The 25,105-nt window shown below is 55.5% G+C and overlaps 1 protein-coding gene and 1 pseudogene across 5 annotated transcripts; both read left to right on the top strand.

Annotated features, from left to right (window-relative positions):
• The first annotated feature begins 1,076 nt into the window (after positions 1-1,076).
• LOC103787500 (H/ACA ribonucleoprotein complex subunit 3 pseudogene) lies at positions 1,077-1,488 on the top strand (annotated as a pseudogene).
• A 2,136-nt stretch (positions 1,489-3,624) lies between these two features.
• Positions 3,625-24,161, top strand: SUN2 (Sad1 and UNC84 domain containing 2). Of its 5 annotated transcripts, none has more exons than XM_035272912.3 (19): positions 3,625-3,870; positions 4,860-4,932; positions 7,171-7,332; positions 8,246-8,430; positions 8,607-8,744; positions 9,303-9,398; positions 9,727-9,820; positions 11,046-11,116; positions 14,038-14,165; positions 16,339-16,593; positions 17,300-17,377; positions 17,771-17,814; positions 18,333-18,498; positions 19,060-19,281; positions 19,580-19,664; positions 20,021-20,136; positions 20,256-20,423; positions 20,750-20,842; positions 22,614-24,161. In XM_035272912.3, the coding sequence occupies exons 3-19, from the start codon at positions 7,208-7,210 to the stop codon at positions 22,725-22,727; spliced, it is 2,178 nt and encodes a 725-aa protein (XP_035128803.1). In that variant the 5' UTR covers positions 3,625-3,870; positions 4,860-4,932; positions 7,171-7,207; the 3' UTR covers positions 22,728-24,161. The 5 variants fall into 5 exon arrangements, with proteins under 5 accessions (XP_035128803.1, XP_035128797.1, XP_035128811.1 ...); XM_035272933.3 differs by lacking the exon at positions 3,625-3,870 and adding an exon at positions 4,189-4,326; XM_035272906.3 differs by lacking the exon at positions 4,860-4,932.
• Positions 24,162-25,105: the final 944 nt, after the last annotated feature.

Genomic DNA, 25,105 nt, shown 5'->3' with positions numbered 1-25,105 from the left:
CACACTTACCGAGCGCCAGCTCACTGCAACCTCTGCCTCCCAGGTTCAAGCAATTCTCTTGCCTCAGCCTCCTAAGTAGCTGGGATTACAGGTGCAGCCCCACTAATTTTTTTGTATTTTTAATAGAGACATGGTTTCACCACGTTGGCCAGGCTGGTCTAGAACATCTGACCTCAGGTAATCTGCCGACCTCGGCCTCCCAAAGTGCTGGGATTATAGGCGTGAGTCACTGTGCCCGGCCAAAAGATTAGAATTTCATCAGGCAGAGAAACGAGGAAAGGCATTCCAGGCAGATGCACAGCCTGAGTAAAAGGGCTCAGGAGTGGGAGAGGCCTTGGAGCAGGGCCCTGGGAGTACAAGTGAGGCCAAGAGAAGGTCTGTATCTGCAGCCACACAGGGAAGCCAGTGATTGAAGATTGGGAGTCGCTCCATGAATGTTTATTGAGCATTTATTAGGAGCCAGGCACTGTATTAGGTGTGGGAGGATGACTAAGGCACAGCCACCCACAAGAGTCTGGGCAAATCTCTGCATGCCTTGGACGGTCCACCTCGGTCAGGGATCTACATTGTGTCCCTGGCACCCTGGCTGACCCACTTTGTAACCTGGATCCCACACCTGCACTCCTTGGAGTAGCCTTCTTCCATAAAATGAGCTTAACTGCACTTGTCACCTGGTGACAGAGCTCTTTGCGCTCTCAGGTTGAAAGAGTATGTAAGGCCAGGCTCGGTGGCTCACCTTATAATCCCAGCACTTTGGGAGGCCGAGGCGGGTGGATCACGAGGTCAAGAGATCGACACCATTCTGGTCAACATGGTGAAACCCCGTCTCTACTAAAAATACAAAAATTAGCTGGGCATGGTGGTGCGCACCTGTAGTCCCAGCTACTCGGGCGGCTGAGGCAGGAGAATCGCCTGAACCCAGGAGGTGGAGGTTGCGGTGAGCTGAGATCGCGCCATTGCACTCCAGTCTGGGTAACAACAACAGCGAAACTCCGTCTCAAAAAAAAAAAAAAAAAAAGGAACACGTGACTCGACCGGGCAGACGGAGCTGCGTACTGAATTGGAACCTCTGGCTTAAGAGTGGTCATGTTTCTCCAGTATTACCTCAACGAGGAGGGAGATCGGGTCTATACGCTGAAGAAATTTGACCCATTGGGGCAACAGACCTGTTCAGCCCATCCTGCTCGGTTCTCCCCAGATGACAAATACTCCCGACACCGAATCACCATCAAGAAACGCTTCAAGGTGCTCATGACCCAGCAACCACGCCCTGTCCTCTGAAAGTCCGTTAAACTGCTATCTCTTCTGCTGCCTGTTACCCCTCAGAGACTCCATAACCAAACTCTTCAATCCGTGAGCCCTGATGCCTTTTTGCCAGCCAAACTCTATGACATCCAGTGTCATCATGGCGATTGATCATGCTTGTGTGAGCCTATCACGGTGGCATCACCCGTAAAGGGAGCAGGTTTGACTTTTCCCATATTTTAAATTACTGCGAGATTATTAAAGATAAAATGATTTGAAAAAAAAGAAAAAGAAAGAAAGAGTATGTAAATATGGAGCCTTTGTCAGCAGACTGGGTGGGGTGGAATCGGGAGCCCACATCAGATCCCCAAGAGTGCAGAGAAACAGCCTCCAGGAAGTGGAGGGAGGGTCCCTAAGTTCCCCTGAGGTGACTGTCCTCTGACAGCTGCCAAGAATGCCTGACAAGAAAGTCCCCCACCCACTCCAAGGCCTGCCTGTGATGGTTAAATGACAGACGCTGACACCCTGGCTGCTGACTGACGCTGACAGGAGGGAGGGAGACGTGGAGGTGGCCTTGGTTGCAGGCAGGTGACTGGAGGCTCTTCCTTCACATTTGTGTTCATAGGACACTGAGCACCCACCATGACCTGTTATCCAGTGTCCATGGGGGAGGCAGACAGCACCCAGCACATTCCACCATCACATGGGGTGTTAGAGAGTGCTGGAAACAGATGCTTGGTGCCGCAAAGAAAATTGGCACTGAGACAAAGGATCTTTCAGCAAAGCAGTTTTTACTTCCTGGACTGCAGAAGGGTACCCTCACTAGCCATTTTGCCACAAGAGTACAATGAACAAAGGAAAACACACAAATTTATCCTTTACGCATTTGGGTCGTCCTTACTGCTGTGTCAGATCTCCGTTGGCTGGAGCCAGACCTCACAATCTAAACTAAAACCGGATTGGCTGACAACTTAAAACGTTTCAAAACAGGTGAAAGCAATGGAGAGCTGGGACTTGGCTGTGAGCACGTCCAGCACAGATATCTTGGTTCAAGTACAAGGACATAGAATGTAAAAGAGCAACTGTTCATCTTCTCCTAGAAGAGCTGGCACAGGAAGTGATTTAGCCCAGGCAGTGCACCTGCTCTATCCGTTCAGTTGGCTGGTGGGGAGCCAAGAACGGGACCCTCGGAGTCAGGCGGCATTTTACTCAATTGCTGAGCACTCGTTCCTGGTTTGAGTACGGCAGAGGAATACGTGGCCAGTCCTGCCTTTCCACAGCCCAAGTGCAGCAAGCAAGCACCGTCCTTAAAACAGAAGAGCTGGCCAGGCGCGGTGGCTCAAGCCTGTAATCCCAGCACTTTGGGAGGCCAAGGCGGGTGGATCACGAGGTCAAGAGATCGAGACCATCCTGGTCAACATGGTGAAACTCCGTCTCTACTAAAAATGCAAAAAATTAGCTGGGCATGGTGGCGCCTGCCTGTAATCCCAGCTACTCAGGAGGCTGAGGCAGAATTGCCTGAACCCAGGAGGCGGAGGTTGCGGTGAGCCGAGATCGCGCCATTGCACTCCAGCCTGGGAAACAAGAGCGAAACTCCATCTAAAAAAAAAAAAAAAACAGAAGAGCTGGCCAGGTGCGGTGGCTCACGCCTGTAATTCTAACACTTTGGGAGGCCGAGACGGGGGAATCACTGGAGGTCAGGAGTTCGTGACCAGGCTAGGCAAGCACAGTGAGATCTCGTCTCTATTTAAATAAAATAGCAAGTCTATTTAAAAGAAACAAACACAGAAGTACTGTCGTGAAACTTGGCCGCTCTGCATAAAGCTTGGGAAGAGAGGCAGGGCCTCCCAGCATGTCTAGAGTCCTCAAATTAGCAACCTGTTTCCTTGTCTGTAAAATGGGTGTGGAAATGGCCAGCTAAGAGGACAAGGGCACCTGTTAGGAGTTGAGCAAGCCCTAGACAGCCTCACCGAGAGCGCACCAAGGACCACCTGCGCGCTGCCGCTCCGGGGGCTCCCACTCTTCCCTCGGACGCCGGCCTGCGGGCGCGCGTGGGGGTGCTCGGAGCGGTCTCAGGTGTTCTGAGCCCCCATATTGGGACTCCAGTGCCCTGCCGAGCCCGATCCCCAGCGCAGGCTCCCATCGCGTCCTCCCGCGGCCCGGGGGGGCGGGGAGGAGTGTCCCAGCCCCGCGCCTCCCACGCGCGTTCTCTTAGGCTGAGCGTGCAGGGCCGCGGGGCCCACGCGAGGGCGGGGCAAGCCGGGGCTTTGTGTTCAAACCGGCCAATGGGTGGCAGCGGTGGGCGGTGACGGCCGGTGGGGCCTGGCCAATGGGCTGCGGTCTGTCAGCGTTGACTGACAGGCACCCATATACACAGTCGGCCACACGCGCGCCGCCCGGCCCCACTCGAGCAGCGCGGGCCTTCGCCGGCCGCATTGTCCGCTTGCCCGCCCGCCCGCCCGCCCGCGTCGTCGCTCTTCGCGTGCCCGCGCGTCCCTGGTCCGGCCGCCGTCTAGCGCAGCGCGGAGCGCCACCTGCGGGATCCCCAGGCGGAAAGAGGGCGCGCCCCGGCGGTGGGCGGGCCTCGGACGCCCCCTGCCCTGCTAGGAGCCTCCGCGGCAGCAAGTGAGTGCGGGCGCGCGCGGGCGAGAATGGGGGGCCGCGGCCCGGCCTGACCCCAGGTCACGGTCCGGCCACTCGGGTGGGGCCGCGCCGCCAGGCCTGCTTCTTCCTCCCCGGGCCGCGCTGGGCCGGCTCCAGCCCCCGCCCGGGTCTACGGCCTCCGCCCCGCCGGCCGCGGCACCGGTCAGCCAGGAGGGCGGTGTCTGCGGGAGGGACTTCCCGGGCAGCCTCCTGGGAGGAGGAGGGCAAAGGCCGGTTGTCCCAACCCGGCCCCGGGCAGCGCCTACGGGTTTTGTGCCAGACAGGCGGTTCCCAGCCTCTGCCCGTCAGAACTCCGGGGCTCACAGGAAGGCCCCTTTCGTTCAGCTCTAAAACAACAAAACAAAACAAAGCAATGTGGGGCGCGGTGTGACTTAAGAGAGAGCCGGGAAGGCGCGTCTTTGGTGACAGTTTCTGCAGGTTGGGCCTGTGGAAGTGAGGGGAGGGGAGGGGAGTTAGCGCCGGACGTGTGGCAGGTCTCCCGCAAGGGCGTGTGGCCTGGCTGTGCCCAGGGAGTGGAAATGTCATGAGGAAGATGCCCCAGATCTGGTTAACGCTGAAGGTTGATGGGGAAGGGCGGAATGCAGAAAAGGATGTCGCCCGGCTGAGGATGCTTTAGGTGAGGGTTTCTAACTGATGAGGGGGGAGGGGGGCGGGGGTGGTGTCTATTCTGATGCTCCGTAGTAGATTTCAGCTCCTGGAGGCTCACTTCTTGTTTTGGAGAATGGGACCGCCACCGTTTTCATCTTGTGACACCCAGACTCAATGGTAAACTGTTTTTGTGATGCCAGGATGCCGCAGGAAAGACTAGGAGGCTTCTCTGGGAGTTCTGGGAGGGTGGAGGCAGGTGCTGACAGTTTTCAGCACTCCCTGCTCAACCTCCATCAGAATCTTAAGTTCTTCCCAGTGGCAGCTGGGTATGGTATAAACAAATTGCCTTGTTTCTGCCGTAGGCAAAGGCGTCACCTCTTTCAGCGGAACAGGGCCTAAGAGGAGGAGCCCCGTGTGGGCTGCGGGAGCCTTCAGGTGGGGGAAACACGGGTGGGGCGGGGCGGGGCAGGGAGGGGGGGGATTGCCTTATAAGGACAGGAATAGAAACAAGGACCCAGGCCAACTTCCTGCTTGCCTACTACCCGTCAGTCCCTTTTCCAACACTGGCTAAAGTAGGGTGGGGGGATGCCAGATGGGCATTTGACCTGGGAAGACGCCAAGAAGGCCCAGACATGAGGCTGCTTGTTTTTCAGAGGAGGACTTATTAGCTGGACTAACCAGACTTTCGCGCTTCCGAAGCCTGGGTTGGGATTCGTAAGTCTATAACGCCAGGCAACCCAGAGAACTGGTCATTTAAGTATCAACCAGGAATATTAGAAGTGATCAAAAGTCACAAGTGCTAGGAATTCTCAAGTGACTTTGTCATCCGGGGCCAGCAGAGGCCCTAAGGTTGGGAGTCCTCGTGTTGGCTGTCGGGGATTCTGAATTTGAGTGTCTAGGCCTGAGAGGTGCATTCACCCTCCTCGTGTCATGGAATGCCACCTTTTGCCAGATCTTTGCACTTTGGCTTCCTTTATCATTATCAATTCCAGAGCCTTGATTTCTGCCCCACATGGTAACTGGAACTGACTAATTCATGCTGCCGGTCTCCCTATTTTGTTATTTTGTAACAAATATTTATTGTGTAAAGAGTTTGAATACAGCCTGGTTTTGAGTCTATGTGGGGCTAGAAGAGATTCTAGGTGAGGACACACAGCTAGAATCTTCAATACATTCCTGAAAGAACTGGAAAACTTTATGGCTGAGTAGAAAGACCCAGGCCCTATAGCCTGTCAGAGCTGAGCCCAAACCCTGGCTTTGTCTCTTACAGGCTGGGGCATGGGCAAGGTACCCATTGCTCTGGTGTCCAGGTTCTTCCTGTAGATGGGAGTAATGATACCTACCTTGCTGGTGATGATCAGAAATGGGGTGTACAAGGAGCGTGGTCCCAGCAGACGTTTACTGTTTTATCATCATCTTACCAAGATGTGGCAGCAGGGTGTGCACTGTGGGGACAGAGAGTGTGAGCACCATCAGGACATAGGTGGGAGCCTGGCCAACAGAGGGTGAGACCCATCTCTACTAAAAGAAAAAAGAGAAAACTTGACAGGGTGCAGTGGCTCACACCTGTAATCCCAGCACTTTGGGAGGCCAAGGCGGGTGGATCACCTGAGGTCAGGAGTTCAGAACCAGCCTGGCCAACATGGTGAAACCCCATTTCACCTCTACTAAATATATAAAAATTAGCCAGGTGTGGTGGCAGGCGCCTGTAATCTCAGCTACTCAGGAGGCTGAGACAGGAGAATCGCTTGAACCCAGGAGGCAGAGGTTTCAGTGAGCCAAGTTCACGCCATTGCCCTCCAGCCTGGGTGACAGAGCAAATCTCTGTCTCAAAAGAAAAAAAAAAAATTACATGCCTGTAATCCCAGCACTTTGGGAGGCAGAAGTGGGCGGATCACCTGAGATCAGGAGTTTGAGACCAGCCTGGCCAGCAGGGCGAAACCTCTACTAAAAATACAAAAATTAGCCAGTTGTGGTGGCGCACACCTGTCATCCCAGTTACTTGGGAGGCTGAGGCAGGAGAATCACTTGAACCTGGGAAGCAGAGATTGCAGTGAGCCATCGTGCCACTGCACTTCAGCCTGGGTAACCGAGTGAGACTCTTATCTCAAAACAAAAGAACATACGTGAGGTCTACATGAGGAAGGTTTTCTATCAAGGTTTGCTTTGGCCCTTGATCAATGATCACCTGTCAGCGAAGAGACATAGCTAGAGCAAGACTGGGAGAAATCTCTAGGGAAAGGCAGGTGGGACAGCTGGACCACAGGGCGTGCAGGAGTGACCAGAAGTGTGCGGGTTGCCTGTCACGGGCCAGTCTCTGCTACTTGTCAGAAGTCGAGGAAGACCCAGTTCTGGCTTGCGCGGAGCTCAGCACCAAGTAGGATAAAGACAAGGAAACTGAAAATTGGGAAGCCTGTGGAAAGTGCCCAGAAGAGGCTCCAGAGTCACTAAGTGAGCCCAAGGCCGGGTATGAATCCAGCCGACGCGCAGTGTGGTGCGGGGGTGCTTCACAGATCCCTGCCTCACCCCGCATCAGGGCTGTTTAGGCTGAATGCGGAGGGAGTGGTCTGTTCTCGATTGGTAGGTGATGCCTCTGTCCCTCCTCCGCCACAGGAGCTGGGGGCAGCTCCAGGCCTCACACACAGTCCTCCTCCTCCTCCTCTCTTTCCTTAGAGTCTCTTCAGGGGAAGAGTCCACATCCCACCGAGCCATGTCCCGAAGAAGCCAGCGCCTCACACGCTACTCCCAGGGGGACGATGACGGTGGCAGCAGCAGCAGTGGAGGGAGCTCGGTGGCCGGGAGCCAGAGCACCCTGTTTAAAGACAGTCCTCTCAGGTAGGGCCCTGAGGAAGTGCCACAGCCCCTGGCTACCCCACACACTTTTGGTCACTGCCTGCACACCCTCTGGTCCAGCTGTCTGCCTGCCTTCTTGTTGCAACCTTCGTGGGCAGAGATCAAAGGACACGGGCCCGCGTCTGGTCGGGGGGCTCCTGCCTAGCTCCATGTGTACGAGCTCACAGCACCCCTTCTTCTCCCGCAACTGTGAGCCGGGGCTGCTGCCCTCATACTTAGAAAATAAGAAGTGGTAGGCTGGGTACGGTGGCTCATGCCTGTAATCCCAGCACTTTGGGAGGCTGAGACGGGCTTCCGAAGTGCTGGGATTACCTGAGGTCAGGAGTTCGAGACTAGCCTGGCTAACATGGTAAAACCCCAGGTGTGGTGGTGGGTAAACCCAGCTACTCGGGAGGCTGAGACAGGAGGCTCACTTGAACTCGGGAGGCAGAGGTTGCAGTGAGCCGAGATCATGCCATTGTACTCTAGCCTGGGCAACAAGAGCGAGACTCCATCTCAAAAAGAAAAAGGAAACAGGAAGTGGGGAGAGGCAGCTTCAAGCATAAACCAGGCCGGAAACCCCAAAACTGCAGGCTGGGCTCACAGGAACCCCCTCTGGTCTGGATGGGTGGGTAAGCCTGACCTCCCTTCCTGGCCCCACGCTCACATGTCTAACCCCATCCAGCCTCAGCAGCTGGCCAGTGACATGGCTGGGGACAGGCATGGTCCCTGGGCCACTGGGAAATGAGCTGTGGCAGCAGCTGCCTGGTTCTCCTGCCCCGCTCACAGACCTGGCACCCAGAGGGCAAGCCCTGAGGCGTGGCTGGCTCCAAGGCCAGGCCAGGTGTCTGGGTGCACGCTCCTGGCTGGGCTCACCTCCCTGCTCCTTGTCTCTGCCTTCACGGTTGTCCCACAGGACCTTGAAGAGGAAATCCAGCAACATGAAGCGCCCGTCCCCAGAGCCACAGCTGGGCCTGTCCTCCGACCCACACACCTCCTACTACAGTGAGTCGCTGGTCCGAGAGTCCTACATCGGCAGCCCTCGGGCTGCGTTCCTGGCCAGGAGCGCCCTGGAGGAACTGCACAGTGACCCCGACTGGGGTGAGTGTGGAGCCGTCTCTCTCGTGGGGCTTTGCTTCCTCCACCTCCCCCTGAGATACTCCTCACAGTGTCCCCTACTGTCCTGGCATTCCCTTCTCAGAGCACCTCTTTGCCCAGGCCCCACTTTTCAGAAGCTCTTTGAGGCCCAGAAGAGCCCCGGGTTCTTCCCTGCACAGGCGATCACCTGCGGGTGCGGAAGAGGAGAGGCACAGGCGGCTCCGAGAGCAGCAGGGCCAGCGGGCTCGTGGTGGGCAAGGCCGCCGAGGACTTCCTGGGCTCTTCCTCAGGCTATTCCTCTGAGGACGACTACGTGGGTAGGCGATGCTTCCTCCCTCCCAGCAGATCCGAGGCTGCCAGGAGGCCTGAGGAAGGCTGGGCGGGGAGCCCAGAGAGCTGGAGGGGAGCACAGCGAGTGGCAGGCGCATTACCCCTCCCTGCGTGTGCCCCAGCCTGGCCTGTGCTGGCCCCCGGCACACTGGGCTGTGACTGCCCCTCGCTTCTGTCTTTCCCACCCTACGGGTCTGTGGCAACCTAAGGCTGACACCCTTGCATTCAGGCTCATTCCAGCACTTTCCCATAGGGCTCCACACAGGGTGGGTGCTCGGTCATCTTGAGCGATGTATGTGTCGGGTCCCGTCGTCTGGTTCTGAACGGCAGCTTGAGGGTGGCTGGTGAGGAGAGTGAGGCAGGCAGGAAGCTCTCAGAGGAAACAGATGTCATGTCAGAGAGCTCCCATTCCATTCCACTGCATGCCAGGGCTGCGTGAGGCTGTGGGGATGCAAGGAGGGTGGGTGACTCGTGGCTGACAGAAGACGGCAAAGGAAGAGGCTCGAGAGTGACAGAGACTGAGCCAGTGTCCTGGTTCCCTGCAGGCTACTCGGATGCGGACCTGCAGAGTTCTGGCTCACGGCTCCAGAGTGTCGTCTCACGGGTGGGCTCCTTACTCTGGATGGTGGCCACGTCACCAGGTGGGTGCTGTGACCCATGCCGTTACTTCCATTCTCATGGGTAGGAACTTCTTACCCATCTCTCTGCAGTTGGCCATCCTGTCCATGCAGGACCATCAGGGAAAGGTCATTCTAGAATAATAATTGGGAGCCCAGAGCGGTGTGGACCCCCTCGTGTGGAAGGGCAGGAGCAGCTGCAGAGCAGGACAGAGGGTGTGGGCAGGTGGGATCCAAGGAACTGGGTCCCGGCAGGACAGAGGCACATGGGCTGGTGGGGGCGGGGAGGACCACAGGGAGAGGTGCCCCCAGCCACAGTGTGGAGCCTTAGGCTTGACGGTCACTCTTCCAGGCCGGCTCTTCAGACTTCTCTACTGGTGGGCTGGTACCACCTGGTACCGTCTGACCACAGCTGCCTCCCTCCTCGACGTCTTTGTTTTAACCAGGTGAGCGAGACTCTAGCCTTGACAATAAATCGCAAAGCCCTGGGGCTGAGGGACCAGTAAAGCATGTCAGCCTGTAATGGTCGATTCTCTGAGGGTTTGCCCCAGTTTCCCTGGAGCTTTTATTAGCCATCATGGAGTAGCCTGACAGGATGGACTCAGAATCATTCTCCCTGAATCGATAGCCCTTCGAGGCAGGACTCCGGAGCACAGATTACTTCTTCCTGGACACATTCTGCTAGATACCACTCCAGTCCAGCTGGGCCTGATTCTCAGACACATGATGGCTTTCCTCCCACAGGCAAGAAGTGGGGTTTCTCAGAAAGTCCATTCCTCGGGCCTGGGATAATCTCATCCCTGAGTTCCCCACTCATGCTCAGAGTCACAGAGGCTGTGCCTGAGGATGCTGTGGGTGTGTTCCCCAAGTCCCTACACCAGCAGGACCAGGATTTGAGAACCTGCCTCTTGGGCAGAAGAAAGAAGACTGAACCCAGAAGTCAGGACCCCTCTGGCCATCGTCCAGGTCCGGGTGGAGGGGGCAGCTGGCCACACTGAAAAGAGGGGCAAGGATGACACGTTCCTTGTTACTATTTAAGGAGTTCTTTTTATTTTCCTACGTTTGTTTACTTAGAGGACCTGTCTATATAAGAAATCTTCAAATTTTTCAAAGACCACACTATTTTTATTTTATTATTATCATTATTTTGTTGTTGTTACCCAGGCTGGAGTGCAATGGCGCGATCTCGGCTCACCGCAGCCTCCGCCTCCTGGGTTCAGGCGATTCTCCTGCCTCAGCCTCCGGAGTAGCTGGGATTACAGGCACGCGCCACCATGCCCAGCTAATTTTTTGTATTTTTTTTAGTAGAGACGGGGTTTCACCATGTTGACCAGTATGGTCTCGATATCTTGACCTTGTGATCCACCCGCCTCGGCCTCCCAAAGTGCTGGGATTACAGGTGTGAGCCACCGCGCCCGGCCTACCACACTATTTTTAATAACATCAGTAAAATTCAGTCAAAATTGTCCCATCACTTTAAAACCTGCCCGGCCGGAAAGGCTCTAATGTGCCCAGTCTGGTCCTGGCATGGTGAGAAACTCGAGGCTGTCCTCCCTAGCTCTAGTTCAGCACCCAGGAAAACATCTCAGGGGACTCCCTGGGTGCAACGTGGAGGCCTGGAGCTCCCCTCATGTCTCCACCTCCCCTGACCTGCCCTCCCTCGTGGTCCAGGCGCTTCTCATCCCTGAAGACGTTCCTCTGGTTCCTGCTGTTGCTGCTGTTGCTGACGTGCCTGACGTATGGTGAGCCTGCGTGGGGAGAGTGGAGGGAGGGACAGATGTGTTCGCTAGAGGGGTGGTGACCCTTGGCAGGCAGAGAAGGGGCAGGATGGGATGGCGTGAGCCCATGCCTGGGCAGGGCCTGAGCCCTGGACTCTGGACCATCTCTGCATGGCCCTTCCCACCTCTCTTGAGCATCCTTTGTGCTGCCCTGGGCAGGGGCACACCTTGGTGCCATAGCACTGGGTGAAGAGCAGATGCCCTCCCGTTATCATCAGCAGTCATCCTCCCTGTGCTCCAGCAGGGACATAGGCTGTGAGGGGGTTATTTTTACAAGATCAAAGTAAATCTTGAGCTGTCTAAACATAAAAACAATGAAACAGCAAAGGGAAATAAGTGCCGTTTTTTTTTTTTTGTTTTTTTTTTTTTTTTTTTTTTTTGGAGACAGAGTCTCACTCTGCTGCCAGGCTGGAGTATGCAGTGGTGCACTCGAGGCTCACCGCAACCTCTGCCTCCTGGGTTCAAGCTATTCTCCTGCCTCAGCCTTCCAAGTAGCTGGGATTACAGGCACATGGCACCACACCCAGCTAATTTTTGTATTTATTTTGTTGTTGTTTTTTTGTTTTGAGACGGAGTTTCGCCCTTGTTACCCAGGCTGGAGTGCAATGGCACGATCTCGGCTCACCGCAACCTCCGCCTCCTGGGTTCAGGCAATTCTCCTGCCTCAGCCTCCCGAGTAGCTGGGATTACAGGCACGCACCACCATGCCCAGCTAACTTTTTGTATTTTTAATAGAGACAAGGTTTCACCATGTTGGCCAGGATGGTATAAATGCCTTTTTACACCCAGTCACTTACCAGCTGCCTTGAATCATCCCAGGTGCCAGCACAGGCCTGCCTTGGTTTGGTTTTTGTCTGTTTTGAGACAGTGTCTTGCTCTGTCACCCAGGCTGGAGTGCAGTGGCACGAACACAACTCACTGCAGCCTTGACCTTCTGAGCTCAGGTGATTCGCCTGCCTCAGCCTTCCAAGCAGCTGAGATTACAGGCACACACCACCATGCCCAGCTAATTTTTGTATTTTTAGTAGAGACAGGGTTTTACCATGTTGGCCAGGCTGGTCTCAAACTACTGACCTCAAGTGATCCACCCATCTTGGCCTCCCAAAGTGCTGGGATTACAGGGTGAGCCACCGCACCTGGCCCTTCCTTGTTTATATAGACATTTTGTGTTCAGCCTTTCCCTTGACAGCTTCGCTAGTTCCATACGAATTGCCTGTGTGGCTCTCAGTTCAATTTGATGACTATACCAATTAAGTCAAGACCGTGCCTTTTTTTTTTTTTTTTTTGAGAGTTGGTTTTATAAGCTTAATATCATTCAACTTGTATTTCTTGTATTAATAACAGGGTAGAACACTTTTCCAAAAGTTAGCTTCCTTAGTGTGTTTGCTGTTAGAAGAACAGGTGATTCATATCCAGGGGAAACTGAGCACCACCCTTAAAATAATAGTGATTCTCTTTTTTTGAGACAGAGTTCTGCTCTGTCACCCAGGCTGGAGGGCAGTGGCACAATCTTGACTCACTGCAACCTCTGCCTCCCAGTTGAAGCAATTCTCCTGCCTCAGCCTCCCGAGTAGCTAGGATTACAGGTACAGGCCACCATGCCTGGCTAATTTTTATATTTTTATTACAGCTGGGGTTTCACCTTGTTGGCCAGGCTGGTCTCAAACTCCTGACCTCGTGATCCACCTGCCTAGGCCTCCCAAAGTGCTGGGATTACAGGCATGAGCCACCTCGTCCAGTCAGTGATTCTTTATAATTGCATAGCAGTGTACCCAGAGAGCACTTTCCCATACATTACCTCAGTTCAACTTGAGCTTCACTGTGTCCTCCTGGGGTTGCTGTAGTCAGTGCTGTGAACACATCACATAGAGATGTGCCTGGAGAGGGCTGAGTGACCTGCTCAGGGAGCGTGTACATGAGGGCCATGTCCAGGGTGGGCTTCAAGCCCCATGGGCATGAGCTGCCTTTTGCACCTGCCAACCGCTGGTGCTTCAGTAGCTAATGGAGGGTTTTGTTTTGTTTTGTTTCTTGAGATGGAGTTTCGCTCTGGTAGCTGGGATTCCAGGCATGCATCACCATGCCCAGCTAATTTTTATATTTTTAATAGAGATGGGGGTTCTCCATGTTGGTCAGGCTGGTCTTGAACTCCTGACCTCAGGTGATCCGCCCGCCTTGACCTCCCAAAGTGCTGGGATTATAGACATGAGCCACTGCACCCGGCCACGAATGGAGCTTTTTAAGGCCAGAAAGCCCTCTCTCCCCACCACCTGCCCCAGAGCTCCAAATTAAATGGATCTCAAACAGATGACCCCGAAAGCAGGATGAAAATCTCTGTGTGGCTACAGCTTGGTGCTCATGTCTGGGCCGAAAGCAGCCTCTCTTAGAGGGGTTGGTGCTTTCTGTTTTAGTGACTCTCAGCCGTGTCAGCCCATGACGGTCACCTGGGAGCTTTACAAACCCACCTACACAGGGCCCCACCCCAGGCCAATTAGCTTGCCCTCCAGAGGGCAGGCCCAGACCTGGCTGCACTGAAAGCTCCCCAGGTCATTCTGAGGTCCAGACAGGGCTGAGAACCACCATCAGGGCCTCTGGGCCATGTCCGGGATCATCCCTAACTCATTCCAAATGTTTTCTCCAAGTTTTGCCATCTATAGATAAACGAAGGATTTCCGAGGGGGTGTGAGAATGAATATACTCTGAGGTTGTCAGGTGGAAGTCGCCACCTCAGAATGGGAGCACCTGCATCCCTCTGATGCCTCTGGAAGGGCACAGCTCGACGAGTGAGATAGGCCACGAGTACTGGCAGGGATCAGGCAGTCACCCTCCCTGGTGCACGCCTCTTGCTGGAGGCCCAGCCTGGGTAAAAGCCTCTCCCCTGTGCACAGGCGCTTGGTATTTCTACCCTTATGGGCTGCAGACATTCCACCCTGCTCTGGTTTCCTGGTGGACAGCGAAGGACAGCAGGAGGGAGCATGAAGGCTGGGAATCCAGAGACTCCTCACCACATTTCCAGGTGAGTCTCCGAGGGTGGTAGCTCCCAAGAGTTTAGCAATGATTAGGTGACAGTGAAAGTGGTGGGCGCCTTCAGCCTGCCTTACACCTTACACACAAAGCTGAGGTTAGTTGTCATCCTCTGAGAGACAGAAAACAGAAAGAAAAGGAATCCAACAAATTGTCTCATCTTCTTTATTCCTTTTCAATACAGTTTCACAAATATTTACTGAGCACCTTCTGTGACTAAGGTCATATCCCAGTTACCTCTTACCATAGATAATCTACCCCTAAGAGTAGTGACTTAAAACCTTAAGTGTCTGATGAGTTCATGAGTCTGTGTGGTCTTTCTGGTCTGAGAAAGGAGAAATAATCTTGGCTGGGCTCATACTTGCCTGCGTGTGTCTGTCTGCAGTTGGCTGCAGGTCAGCTGGTGGCCAGCTGGCCAAAGCCCTCGCCTGGGACAGCTGTACTCTGTGTACACTCTGCTTACCTGGCAGGCTAGCCCAGCTGTTTCTCACAGCACCCAGGCAGGGCTCCAAGAGAGAACTGGAGACAGCCAGACCTTTGAGGCCTCCATCCAGAACCACCCCCCCGTCACTCCGGCCACATTCTATTGGCTACAGCAAATCTCAGAGCCAGTCCAGATTCAACGAGAGGGAAATAGACTTCACCTCTCAGCAAGAGAACCCACAAGGTCACGTGGCAGAGGTGTGGCTGCCAGGAGGAATGAGGGTTGGTGGCGATTTTTGTAATCTGCCAGAGTCTAAAGATGGATCAGGCCCAGGCTGTGCCCTCAAGGAACCTGCATTCAGCATAACCAGAAAGTGAACGTGAGCACAGGTCCTGATACTGACAACAATTTAAACCTCTTGGCCATGCCTAGTGGCTCACCCCTGTAATCTCAGCACTTTGGGAGGCCAAGGTGGAAGGATTACTTAAGGCCAGGAGTTTGAGACTAGCCTAGGCAACAAAGTGAGGCCCTGTCTCTATTTTTGATAAAACTCTTCATTTCCTAATTAGTGTTATTTGACCTGCACTTGCACCTCATTGAATTTAATTTGGTATCACGTTTTTATTATTCATTTAAAAATGTTTTTGAGATACGGTCTCATTCTGTTGCCCTCAGGCTAGAGTGCAGTGGTGCAATCATAACTCCCATAACCTTGAACTCCTTGGGCTCAAGCAGTCCTGCCTGCCTCAGCCTGCCAAGTAGCTGGGACTACAGGCTTGCACCACCTCCACCTCCTGGGTTCAAGAGATTCTCCTGCCTCAACCTCCTGAGTATCTGGGATTACAAGTACCTGCCACCATGTCCAGCTAATTTTTGTAATTTTAGTAGAGACGGGTTTCACGACATTGGCCAGGCTAGTCTCAAACTCCTGACCTCAGGTGATCCACCTGCCTTGGCCTCCCAAAGTGCTGGGATTCCAGGTATGAGCTACCACCCCCAGCCTGTTGGTGTGCTTTTGGAATCATGCAAATGTATCGCCTATTTAAAAGCCACAATTTCTAAAACTCAGAACCTCTCTGCTGCCCAGTAGCTCCCTGCCCTTTAGTTGAGTTTTTATCACTTTCCTTGGTGATGATTTTGTTGGTAAGCCAACAGCACTCTCAAATTCATGACCCACTAACAAATGCCACTCTCAGTCCAAATGACATTTATTCCATTTTCTCTGTGGGACATCCAGCTAAAGAGGAAAAAGAGCACATTTTGCAATTATCCTGTCTCTTAGCCCTAGTTACCTAGGGAAGGAGTGAAAGCCATTGAGAGTCCACAAGCGGAACGCCCAGCCCTGGCTCCCCTGCCCCTGTAGGAGGCGGGTAAAGGGTGAGCTTCAGGTCAGCAGGTCCCCTGGCCCCCTGCAGCCATCCTGCAGCTTCCAGTCCTCCTCTTGGACTATCGCTGCACTCAGACGCTCTCCCTGGCCCACCTTCCTCCCATGGAAGTATGGGATCAGACTCCCATACCGTGTGCTCAGGGACCCTCCTCTGTGGCTGGCTCCCAGCACACCCAGCTCAGAGGTTGGCAGCCCCTGCCCACGAGCTGTAGCCAGCCTTGCATGGACTGATGTTGGGAGTGTCTCTGGGATCTTTTCCTGTTCTTTCTGTGTTGGCTGTGTCAGGGTGGTCTTTGAGAAACATTGTCATCCAAGGGTCCCTCGCCCTTTGGCTCTCTCTCTCTGCCCCACCAGGCTGAGCAGCATGTTCTGTCCCGGGTGCACTCTCTGGAGCGGCGTCTGGAAGCTCTTGCTGCTGAATTTTCCTCCAACTGGCAGAAGGAGGCCATGCGGCTGGAGAGGCTGGAGCTGCAGCAAGGGACCCCTGCCCAGGGAGGCAGTGGTGGCCTGAGTCACGAGGACACCCTGGCACTGCTGGAGGGGCTGGTGAGCCGCCGTGAGGCTGCCCTGAGGGAGGATTTCCGCAGGGAAACTGCTGCTCGCATCCAGGTACCTCAGGGTGGGAGCTGGGTGACACCCATGGGAATGTGTAGAGGTGCCCAGCAGGAGAGACAAGTATTATTTGGGATCAGACAGCTCTGCCGTTTAGCAGTTACACTTTTTTTTTTTTTTTTGAGACGGGGTTTCACTGTCATCCAGGCTGGAGTGCGGTAGCATGATCTCGGCTCACTGCAACCTCTGCCTCCCAGGTTCAAGTGATTCTCCTGCCTCAGCCTCCTGAGTAGCTGGATTACAGGCATGCACCACCAAATCCAGATAATTTTTTTGTATTTTTAGTAGAGACAGGGTTTCACCACATTGGCCAGGCTAGTCTCAAACTCTTCACCTCAAGTGATCCGCCTGCCTCAGCCTCCCAAAGTGCTGGGATTACAGGCATGAGCCATCACGCAAGGCCTACCCCCCTGCTCTAAGCCTCACTTTCCTCCTCTGTGATGGAGACCATCATGTGTCCCCCACTCATGTGGTGAGCTGTGTAAGTAGAGAGCCCTGGCATGGTGCCTACAGCACACAGCTATGAGTGCAGATGAAGCAGGAGTCTTGCATGATTCATAGAAGCAGCGTAGCCTGAGGGCTGAGAGCCAAGGCTTTGGAAGCAAACAGACCTTGTTTGAATTCCCCTTTCACCACTTCCTAGTCGTAAGGGTCCCTGTAAGCATGACTGTGTCAAACCTGTCCTCCTCCTCTTGTCTGACAGGAAGAACTGGCTGCCCTAAGGGCAGAACATCAGCAAGACTCAGAAGACCTCTTCAAGAAGATCGTGCGAGCCTCCCAGGTCAGCAGGCCTGGGCACTCAGGGCTGTGACGGGGTCCTGATCCCATCCAACCCTCAGCCTTTCCAAAGGGACTGCATGGGCATTGCATGGGGAGAGGTGTGCCTGCCCCTGACTTCTCTGTTTGATCCCCAACCCCTTAGTTAGAGAGCTGTACCAGGGCTCCCTGGGGTTGGCTGGGGTGCAGCAGCCTGTCATGCTGGCGTGCACGTGCTGAGCGTAGGTGAACAGATACCTGAGTATGTCAGGCAGGGACCAGCCTCATGAGGGCTTTGACCAGGAGGTCAGTTTGATTTTTGCTGCAGGGGTATGGTTGAGATGCGACAGACAGCAGATTCTCTTCTGGAACACTAATTTCTAAGTATTTCTTATATTTGTCCCTTCTTCCTACACAGGAGTCCGAGGCTCACATCCAGCAGCTGAAGTCAGAGTGGCAAAGGTAGGACTGGGGAGCAGACCCCAGAGCAGAGTTCTGATTGTCTTGCCAAGCTGGTGGCAGGGGTGGCTGGAACCGACTCAGGACCCCTGCCTAGGGCCTGTCTTTGAGGTGCTGTGTAGGTTAGCAAGGGGGTCCTAAGGGCAGGGGGCAGGCCCTGTGATGGGACCAGGATTCATTTATAGACACATCGTCCTTATGTAGCCACCTTCTCATGCCCTAGATGTCCGTGCTTGTGGAGGGTGTGAGCGTCTGAGCAGAGTCAATTCTGGACTCTGGGCTTAGAAAGGGAGGGGGCCCAGAATTAGCTCCTTGGGACCGGCAGGCCCGTTTCTCGGCACCTGCACTGGGTTCTGTAGCCAGAACCTCCAGGAGAGGCCTTGCCCCTTCTCGGGGTTGTGATGAGTGGTGGGCACCCACCCTCATGACAGGAGCCCACTAGGGGGCCCTCTTTCTTCTTCGGTGTGGCCTTATCTCCCATCAAAGAGATCCAAAGCTTGCTCTTCTCTCTCTGGGACCAGCATGACCCAGGAGGCCTTCCGGGAGAGCTCTGTGAAGGAGCTGAGGCGGCTGGAGGACCAGCTGGCCGGCCTGCAGCAGGAGCTGGCGGCTCTGGTGCAGAAGCAGAGCTCAGTGGCAGATGAAGTGCACCTGCTGCCCCAGCAGATCCAGGCCACACGAGATGATGTGAGTGGGAACCTCCAGGGCCTCGCTGGTCCCTCTCCTCCCTCTCCTCCCTCTCCTCCCTCTCCTCCCTCTCCTCCCTCTCCTCCCTCTCCTCCCTCTCCTCCCTCTCCTCCCCCTCCTCCTCCTCCTCCTCCCCCCCCTCCCCCCTCCCCCTCCCCCTCCCCCTCCTCCCCCTCCTCCCCCTCCCCCTCCCCCTCCTCCCCTCCCCCCTCTCCCCCTCCCCCTCCCCCCTCTCCCCCTCCCCCTCCCCCTCCTCCTCCTCCTCCTCCTCCTCCGAGACTTGTGTCCTGGGGCTGGCAGAGCAGGCACCCCCTGCCCCTGCAGCCTCTGTGATGCCCAAGAGACTGTGACGCTAGCTTGGCACACGTGGGCTTTCATTGACAGGCGTTCTTCCTGTTTTTCTGTCGGGGCCCACGGAGAGCATTCATAACTCTTTCTCCAGTGACTTCCCTCCTACCCTATCCCTGCTATCCAGCTAAGCACTGGCCTTAGCCCTGGCTCTGTCATAGCAGCTCCTGCTGTCCCTAAAAGCCCCTCAGGGTGACACCATTTGGTTCCTAGGTGGAATCTCAGTTCCCGGCCTGGATCAGTGAGTTCCTTGCCCGAGGCGGCGGGGGCCGCGTGGGGCTCCTTCAGAGAGAGGAGATGCAAGCTCAGCTGCGAGACCTGGAGAACAAGATCCTCACCCACATAGCAGAGATGCAGGGCAAGTCAGCCAGGGAAGCCGCAGCCTCCCTGGGCCTGACGCTGCAGAAAGAAGGTGTGATTGGAGTGACAGAGGAGGTGAGGACCACGTGCCCCACTCCACACACCCGCCCATAGCTCTTTCCCAGGAGCCCTGGACAGTCCCACACTACCACCTCCCTGGCAGATTCACAACGGAAGTGCTAAGCAGGAGGTTCTGGATGCTTGCTGTGGGGCCGGCATGGGTGGGTAGTGCAGTGCACCCACATCTGCCTGGGCACAAGCACAGTGCAACCCTAGGAGGGGTCAGCTCATGGGTCCTGGGCCCATGACCACAAGGTGACAGGGGGACACATCTGCTCCCTGCCATGACCATCTCCTGGTGCCCACATTGCAGCAGGTGCACCGCATCGTGAAGCAGGCCCTGCAGCGCTACAGTGAGGACCGCATCGGGCTGGCGGACTACGCCCTGGAGTCAGGAGGTGTGTGCTCTGCTTTCCTCACTTTGCCTTGTCCTGGACCCTGCAATGGCCAGTCCCCTGGCATCTACCAGGTTGGCGGTGGGGCAGAGCAAGCAAAGCTCAGCGGGATCAGCAGAAATCACCCAATCTAGAACCCACCACAAAGGCAAGAGGCAATTCAGAGAAGTCAGGATGTACTGAGTGCCATCCTGGGCCGGGGAGAGGCTGACCTTTACAGCTGCTCTGGGTGTCTGGGTTAGGGTTAAAGACTAGGCCTGGGGCATCTGCCATCCATCCTCAGCGAGGAGATAGGCAGTGGCCTGAGCTGGGTCATCCTCCTGTGCAAGAGCCCACCCTGCCTTCCTCTCCTGTCTCAGGGGCCAGCGTTATCAGCACCCGATGTTCTGAGACCTATGAGACCAAGACAGCCCTCCTCAGCCTCTTCGGCATCCCCCTGTGGTACCACTCCCAGTCACCCCGCGTCATTCTCCAGGTGGGCACCTGGCAAGCACAGTAGCAGGGGCTCTGAGCACACTGAGGGATGGTCCCATCCAGGGTCAGCAAGAGCTGGACTCAGGAGCCTGTCCTGACGTGACTTTCTGCCCCCCCCAGCCAGATGTGTACCCAGGCAACTGCTGGGCTTTCCAGGGGCCACAGGGCTTCGCTGTGGTCCGCCTCTCTGCCCGCATCCGCCCCACGGCCGTGACCTTAGAGCATGTGCCCAAGGCTTTGTCACCCAACAGCACCATCTCCAGTGCCCCCAAGGACTTTGCCATTTTTGTGAGTATCTGTCCCATGGCAGGGCCAGAAGAGCTACAGGGGGATCCTGTGGGCCTCTCTACTGAGGATCAAGCCAGGGTCACCCTTGGACTAGGAGGGAAGGGAGTGGATTTGGAAGAGGTGGAGCCAGCATGGGAGACAGCACTTCAGTTCCCATTCCCTCAGGCTTTGGAGGCAGAAACTGTGGCACAAGGGAGTTGAGTGGCTTGTCATAGGCCATGCTGGTACCTCACCTGCTGGGTGGGAGGAACAGGGATTGGAGTGGGGAGGAGGGTGTTCTTCTCCCTGCTCCAGCCCCTCCCCACATCCCTCCACTCTCTTTGCAGGGATTTGATGAAGACCTACAGCAGGAGGGGACACTCCTTGGCAAGTTCACTTATGATCAGGATGGCGAGCCCATTCAGACGTTTCACTTTCAGGTACAGGATTCTCCTGTGCTAGCAGAAGTGGCGCACAGATTCCCCATCTGGGTAGCAGGCATTCCCTGGGCACTTCCCCTGCCAGGCGTGGGGCTCAGAGTGGGATGCCCTGCCCTCCTTTCCCACAGCTCAAGAGGTGACATCCAAATCGGGGGTGTAAGACATGTCCTGCAGATGTCAGCATAGGGGAAGGTGCCTTCCAGAAGGGCAGCATAAGGAAAGCTTCCTGGGAAAGGGCACCAGGAGGTGGGCTTTACACAAGAGGGATTGGGTGGCCAGGAAAGGAAGGCCAGGGGAGGCATTCAAGGAGCTGCCGCCAGCAGGTGCCAGGGCATGGGCATTCTACCTGAGGCCTGGGGCCTCAGGCAGGGCATGTGGCTTAAACTTTAGTGGGCAGCTCATCTCCTAGGTCAGTTAGAAATGCAAATTCTCAGTCTCCACCCCAGAAAAGTCTGATTCCTTAGGGCTGACAGGACCCAGAAGCCTGCATATGAATAAACCATTGGCCTGAGCCCCACACAGGGGGGAGTTCTGGAGTGAAGAAGTGGGTTGCAGGGATAGTGGGAGGTAGACCAGGGACACTGGCAGGAAGAGAGGCTGCAGAGAGGCAGGAATTCATCCCTCAGGGGTCTAGGGGAGGCAGTGCTGTGCTTCAGGTGACAAAGCCATGTCCATTTGACTAACATCACTGTGACTTGAAGCGGGTGGGCCTGGGCCCAGTTTGCAGGGAAGCAGCCAGAACAGGATAGGTGGGGGAGGGGCATTGGGAGTGAGGACAGAGACTTAGTAGGGAGGGTCCTGAATGTCAGGCTGGAGTGAAAGGGGATGGGGAGGCTGCTAGGAAGGGGACTGATGCAGAGCAGGGAGCAGGTCTGGCTGAGTCTGAGGCACCTGCGGGGCAGTCCAGTGGAGCTGTCAGGACAGCCAGAAAGAGCTGAGTTGTTTAGCTCTGAGGTGGTAACTAGGCTGTAAGAGAGGTTGTGATTTCTCTTTAGGAAAGTATAGCACCCAGACGAGGTGGCTCATGCCTATAATCCTCGCACTTTGTGAGGCCAAGGCGAGGGGATCACTTGAGCCCAGGAGTTCAAGACCAGCCTGGTAAACACAGTGAGAGCCTGTCTCTACAAAAATTGTTTAAAAATCTAGCCGGGTGTGGTAGCGTGCACCTGTGGTCCCAGCTACTGGGGAGGCTAAGGTGGAAGGATGCGTTGAGCCCAGAAGTTTGAGGCAGTGAACCGTGATCACATCACTGCACTCCAGCATGGGCGACAGAGCAAGACCCTGTCTCAAAAACAAACAAAACAAGTAGAGGACGGAAGGATGTGCCAGAGAGAAGGGGACAAGTCAGGAGTGTGCTAGGCCTGTGGCATCTGCTCAGGTAAGATATGGTGCAAACGCTGTTTCCAACACTGTGACTAGACAGAGGCCTGAGGGGTACTTGAGATAAGGAATCAAGTGTGCCACACATCAGCATCTAGGAAACCTTCTATGGAGGTGGTTCTATCTGTTCATCACAATAAAAAAGTGATTGTGGAGAATTCATTCCAGTTTCAGATGAATCATGCTACAGGTGGCCCCTTAGCCCACTGGCTGGAAACACTGCTCGGGGACTACACAGGAGCTTTTGAAGTGCGGTTCTCTCCAGAGCCCTAGGGGAGGAGCAGAGGAGCCCTATAGCCCTAGGTGTGGCCGTCTCCCCAGATTCCCGCCTTCTCTGTCAGTGAGGCCTCACAGGTCTCTGATGCTCTTAATCCCTTTTCTCTCTACCCAGGCCCCTATGATGGCCACGTACCAGGTGGTGGAGCTGCGGATCCTGACTAACTGGGGCCACCCAGAATATACCTGCATCTACCGCTTCAGAGTGCACGGGGAGCCCACCCACTAGCCCTGCTTTCCAGTGCCCTGCTGCCAGCCATCTGGGAGTAGGTGAACAGCACCTCGCCGCTTCCCCCACACGCTTGCTCGGCGCTCTGACTTCCAGGAGCATGAGAGGAGCCTGTGGCCCCATAGAGATGAGCAGGGTCTCCGGAGCAGCAGATGGCTCGAGGTGGCCAGCAGCTCCCTTCCTTCCCTCCATGCCAGGGGTGTCTGCTTCCCCTCCTGGGAACGTGTATATATGTAGCATATCATGGGGTATTGGGAAGTTGGGAGAGGTGAGACCTGGCTGCCGTTGCCTGGGGCCAGGGGCTGGTACCCAGGAGCTGCTACAGGGAGGCCCATGGAGGAAGCAGGTGTCAGGGCTGTCAGAGGGGAGAGCTAGGGCCTGGGCTAGGTGAGCTGCCCCGTGTAGGGAAGCAAGGCCCTCTGGGAGGAGGGTATTCAGCTCCAGGGCAGGATGGGAGTCTCCCCAGGCAAGAAGCGCCTGATGTAGGGGTGCCCTCCACCTAAAGCCTGAACCACAGGGTCCCTGAGGGACTTCTACAGAAGCGTGTATTTGTCCCGGGGAGGGCCATGGGGCTTCTTGTGCCCTAACGGAGCCTAGCTCCTGTGAGCTTCTAAGGGGCTCAGGGCCAACCCTGTAGGATTCCCCTCTGCTGGGGACAGTAGTTGCTTTTCTCTCCTGATGCTGGGTTGGGGCCCACCCTGCTCTGCATTCCTGCTGGGGCCTGCCAGTGCCCGAGCTTGCTTTCCACATTCTCCTGCGGTGCAGAGACCCAGACCTGTCTTTGGGCCATTAGCATCTGGGGTTAGCAAGAATAGTGGGGAGCATGGAACTCCCTGGGCTCTGTGGGGACATTCAGGATATCGGGGTGGGAGGTCTGTCTGCACTGGCCCCTCATCTAACCAGGCCCTGATGTAGAGGCCCTCCATTCAGGCTGCCCCTTGGGCTTTAGCAGCCCTTGTTCAGGTAGTCTCCTTTCTGGTTTGTTCTCTGTAGGGCAGTTGGGGGGGGCAGAGGCTGGCAGAAGTTACCCTGGGTAGGGAAGGGGGCAGAGGGGACTTTTAGAGCCAGCAGGTCCCACTGTATTATGTATATATTTTTCAAGGTCTGTTTTTCTAACTGAAAAGCTAAGGGCTTGGTTCCTAGCCCCGTTCTGTGGGGCACTGGGTGATACTCAGGTCCTTGTTCCTGGCAGTGGAGGGGCTTGGGGCACTGGTTCTGGCTGTGTTTGGTGGTCTGGCTGCCGGGAAGGGGCAGGAGGGCAGGCTGGCCCCTTCACTGCAGCGCAGAGCCTCAATCCACAGTGGTGGTCAGGCCGCCCAGGTAGCCAGGCTTTGTTTTGTGCTCTCCTGTCACAAATGCTGCACTATTGGTTCTTAGGTTTTGTATCTCCAGATCCTAATTTATGTCTATGCAAAAAATAAATGATGCCCAGGAGCTGTGGGATGTGGCTTTCATGTGGCCTTTGCACCTCACCCAGGGCAGTTGTGGAAATGAATTCTTGGCCAAATGAATGTCCCCAAAGACTTACTCCTACAGTTCAGACACCCACACCTTTCACCTAAAGCCCAGTTGTGGTGGTGGATGGGACCTGAGTCAGTCTCCTCCACTGTTTGTGGGTCCAGGGCTGGCACGAGGAAGAAGTGAGGTGGCTTTATTAGCTGTCATTGATAACCCCATCACTAAGGACGGCAGCCGGGGGCGGGGGGGTGCTTTCCCATCTCTCAGTGCCACTGAGCAGAAGCAGAAAAAGTTGCACTTACCTACTGGCCATGTCCACTTGGAGTGCAGTGATTCTCCATGGGAATTCACTACTTGCCCCTTGGACCTGTGGCTGGAAGGGACAAGGAGGTAGGGCCCTTGAACAGCCAGCAGCTGTCAGCTCAGGGGGAAAAGCAGGCCCTGACCTTTCCCGCAGACAGCTCCCCAGACATAATTCAGGGTGGTTCTCTAGCCTGACTCTGGAGCCTCTCATACTGTGGCACCTGGCCCAGGGCTGGTCCTCATCATGGCTGAGCAAATAAAGGCAGAAACCCAGTCAATAGAAAGGGCTGTGGAGACAGCCACAAGGTAGGGACTGGGTGGGGCAGAAATCCAGCCCCAGAATCCTCGGGCCAGCTCCTCAGCCTCTTGGGAAAGAGCTGGTCCTGTGCTCGCTCCCCTTCACTAACACCTGCTCTGCCTCTGGCGCTGTCTCAACAAAGGAGACATCCCTGAGCAGCACCGATAACCAAGTCCCTGGAGCCCAGAGCCTGGGCTGGGCACGTGCCCTCTGCCTGTCTGTATACACTTAAATCCTACTGGGCCCGCACAGCCCCCACGCTGCCTGCTCCACGCCACTTCCCCCAACCCAAATCAACTTGAGCTGCCCCCGTGTGTGG

The sequence above is a fragment of the Callithrix jacchus genome, chromosome 1, assembly GCF_049354715.1.
Source record: "Callithrix jacchus isolate 240 chromosome 1, calJac240_pri, whole genome shotgun sequence".
Lineage (NCBI taxonomy): Eukaryota > Metazoa > Chordata > Mammalia > Primates > Cebidae > Callithrix > Callithrix jacchus.
Note: the sequence above shows the minus strand (reverse complement) of the source record. Positions and strands in the feature narration are given on the sequence as shown.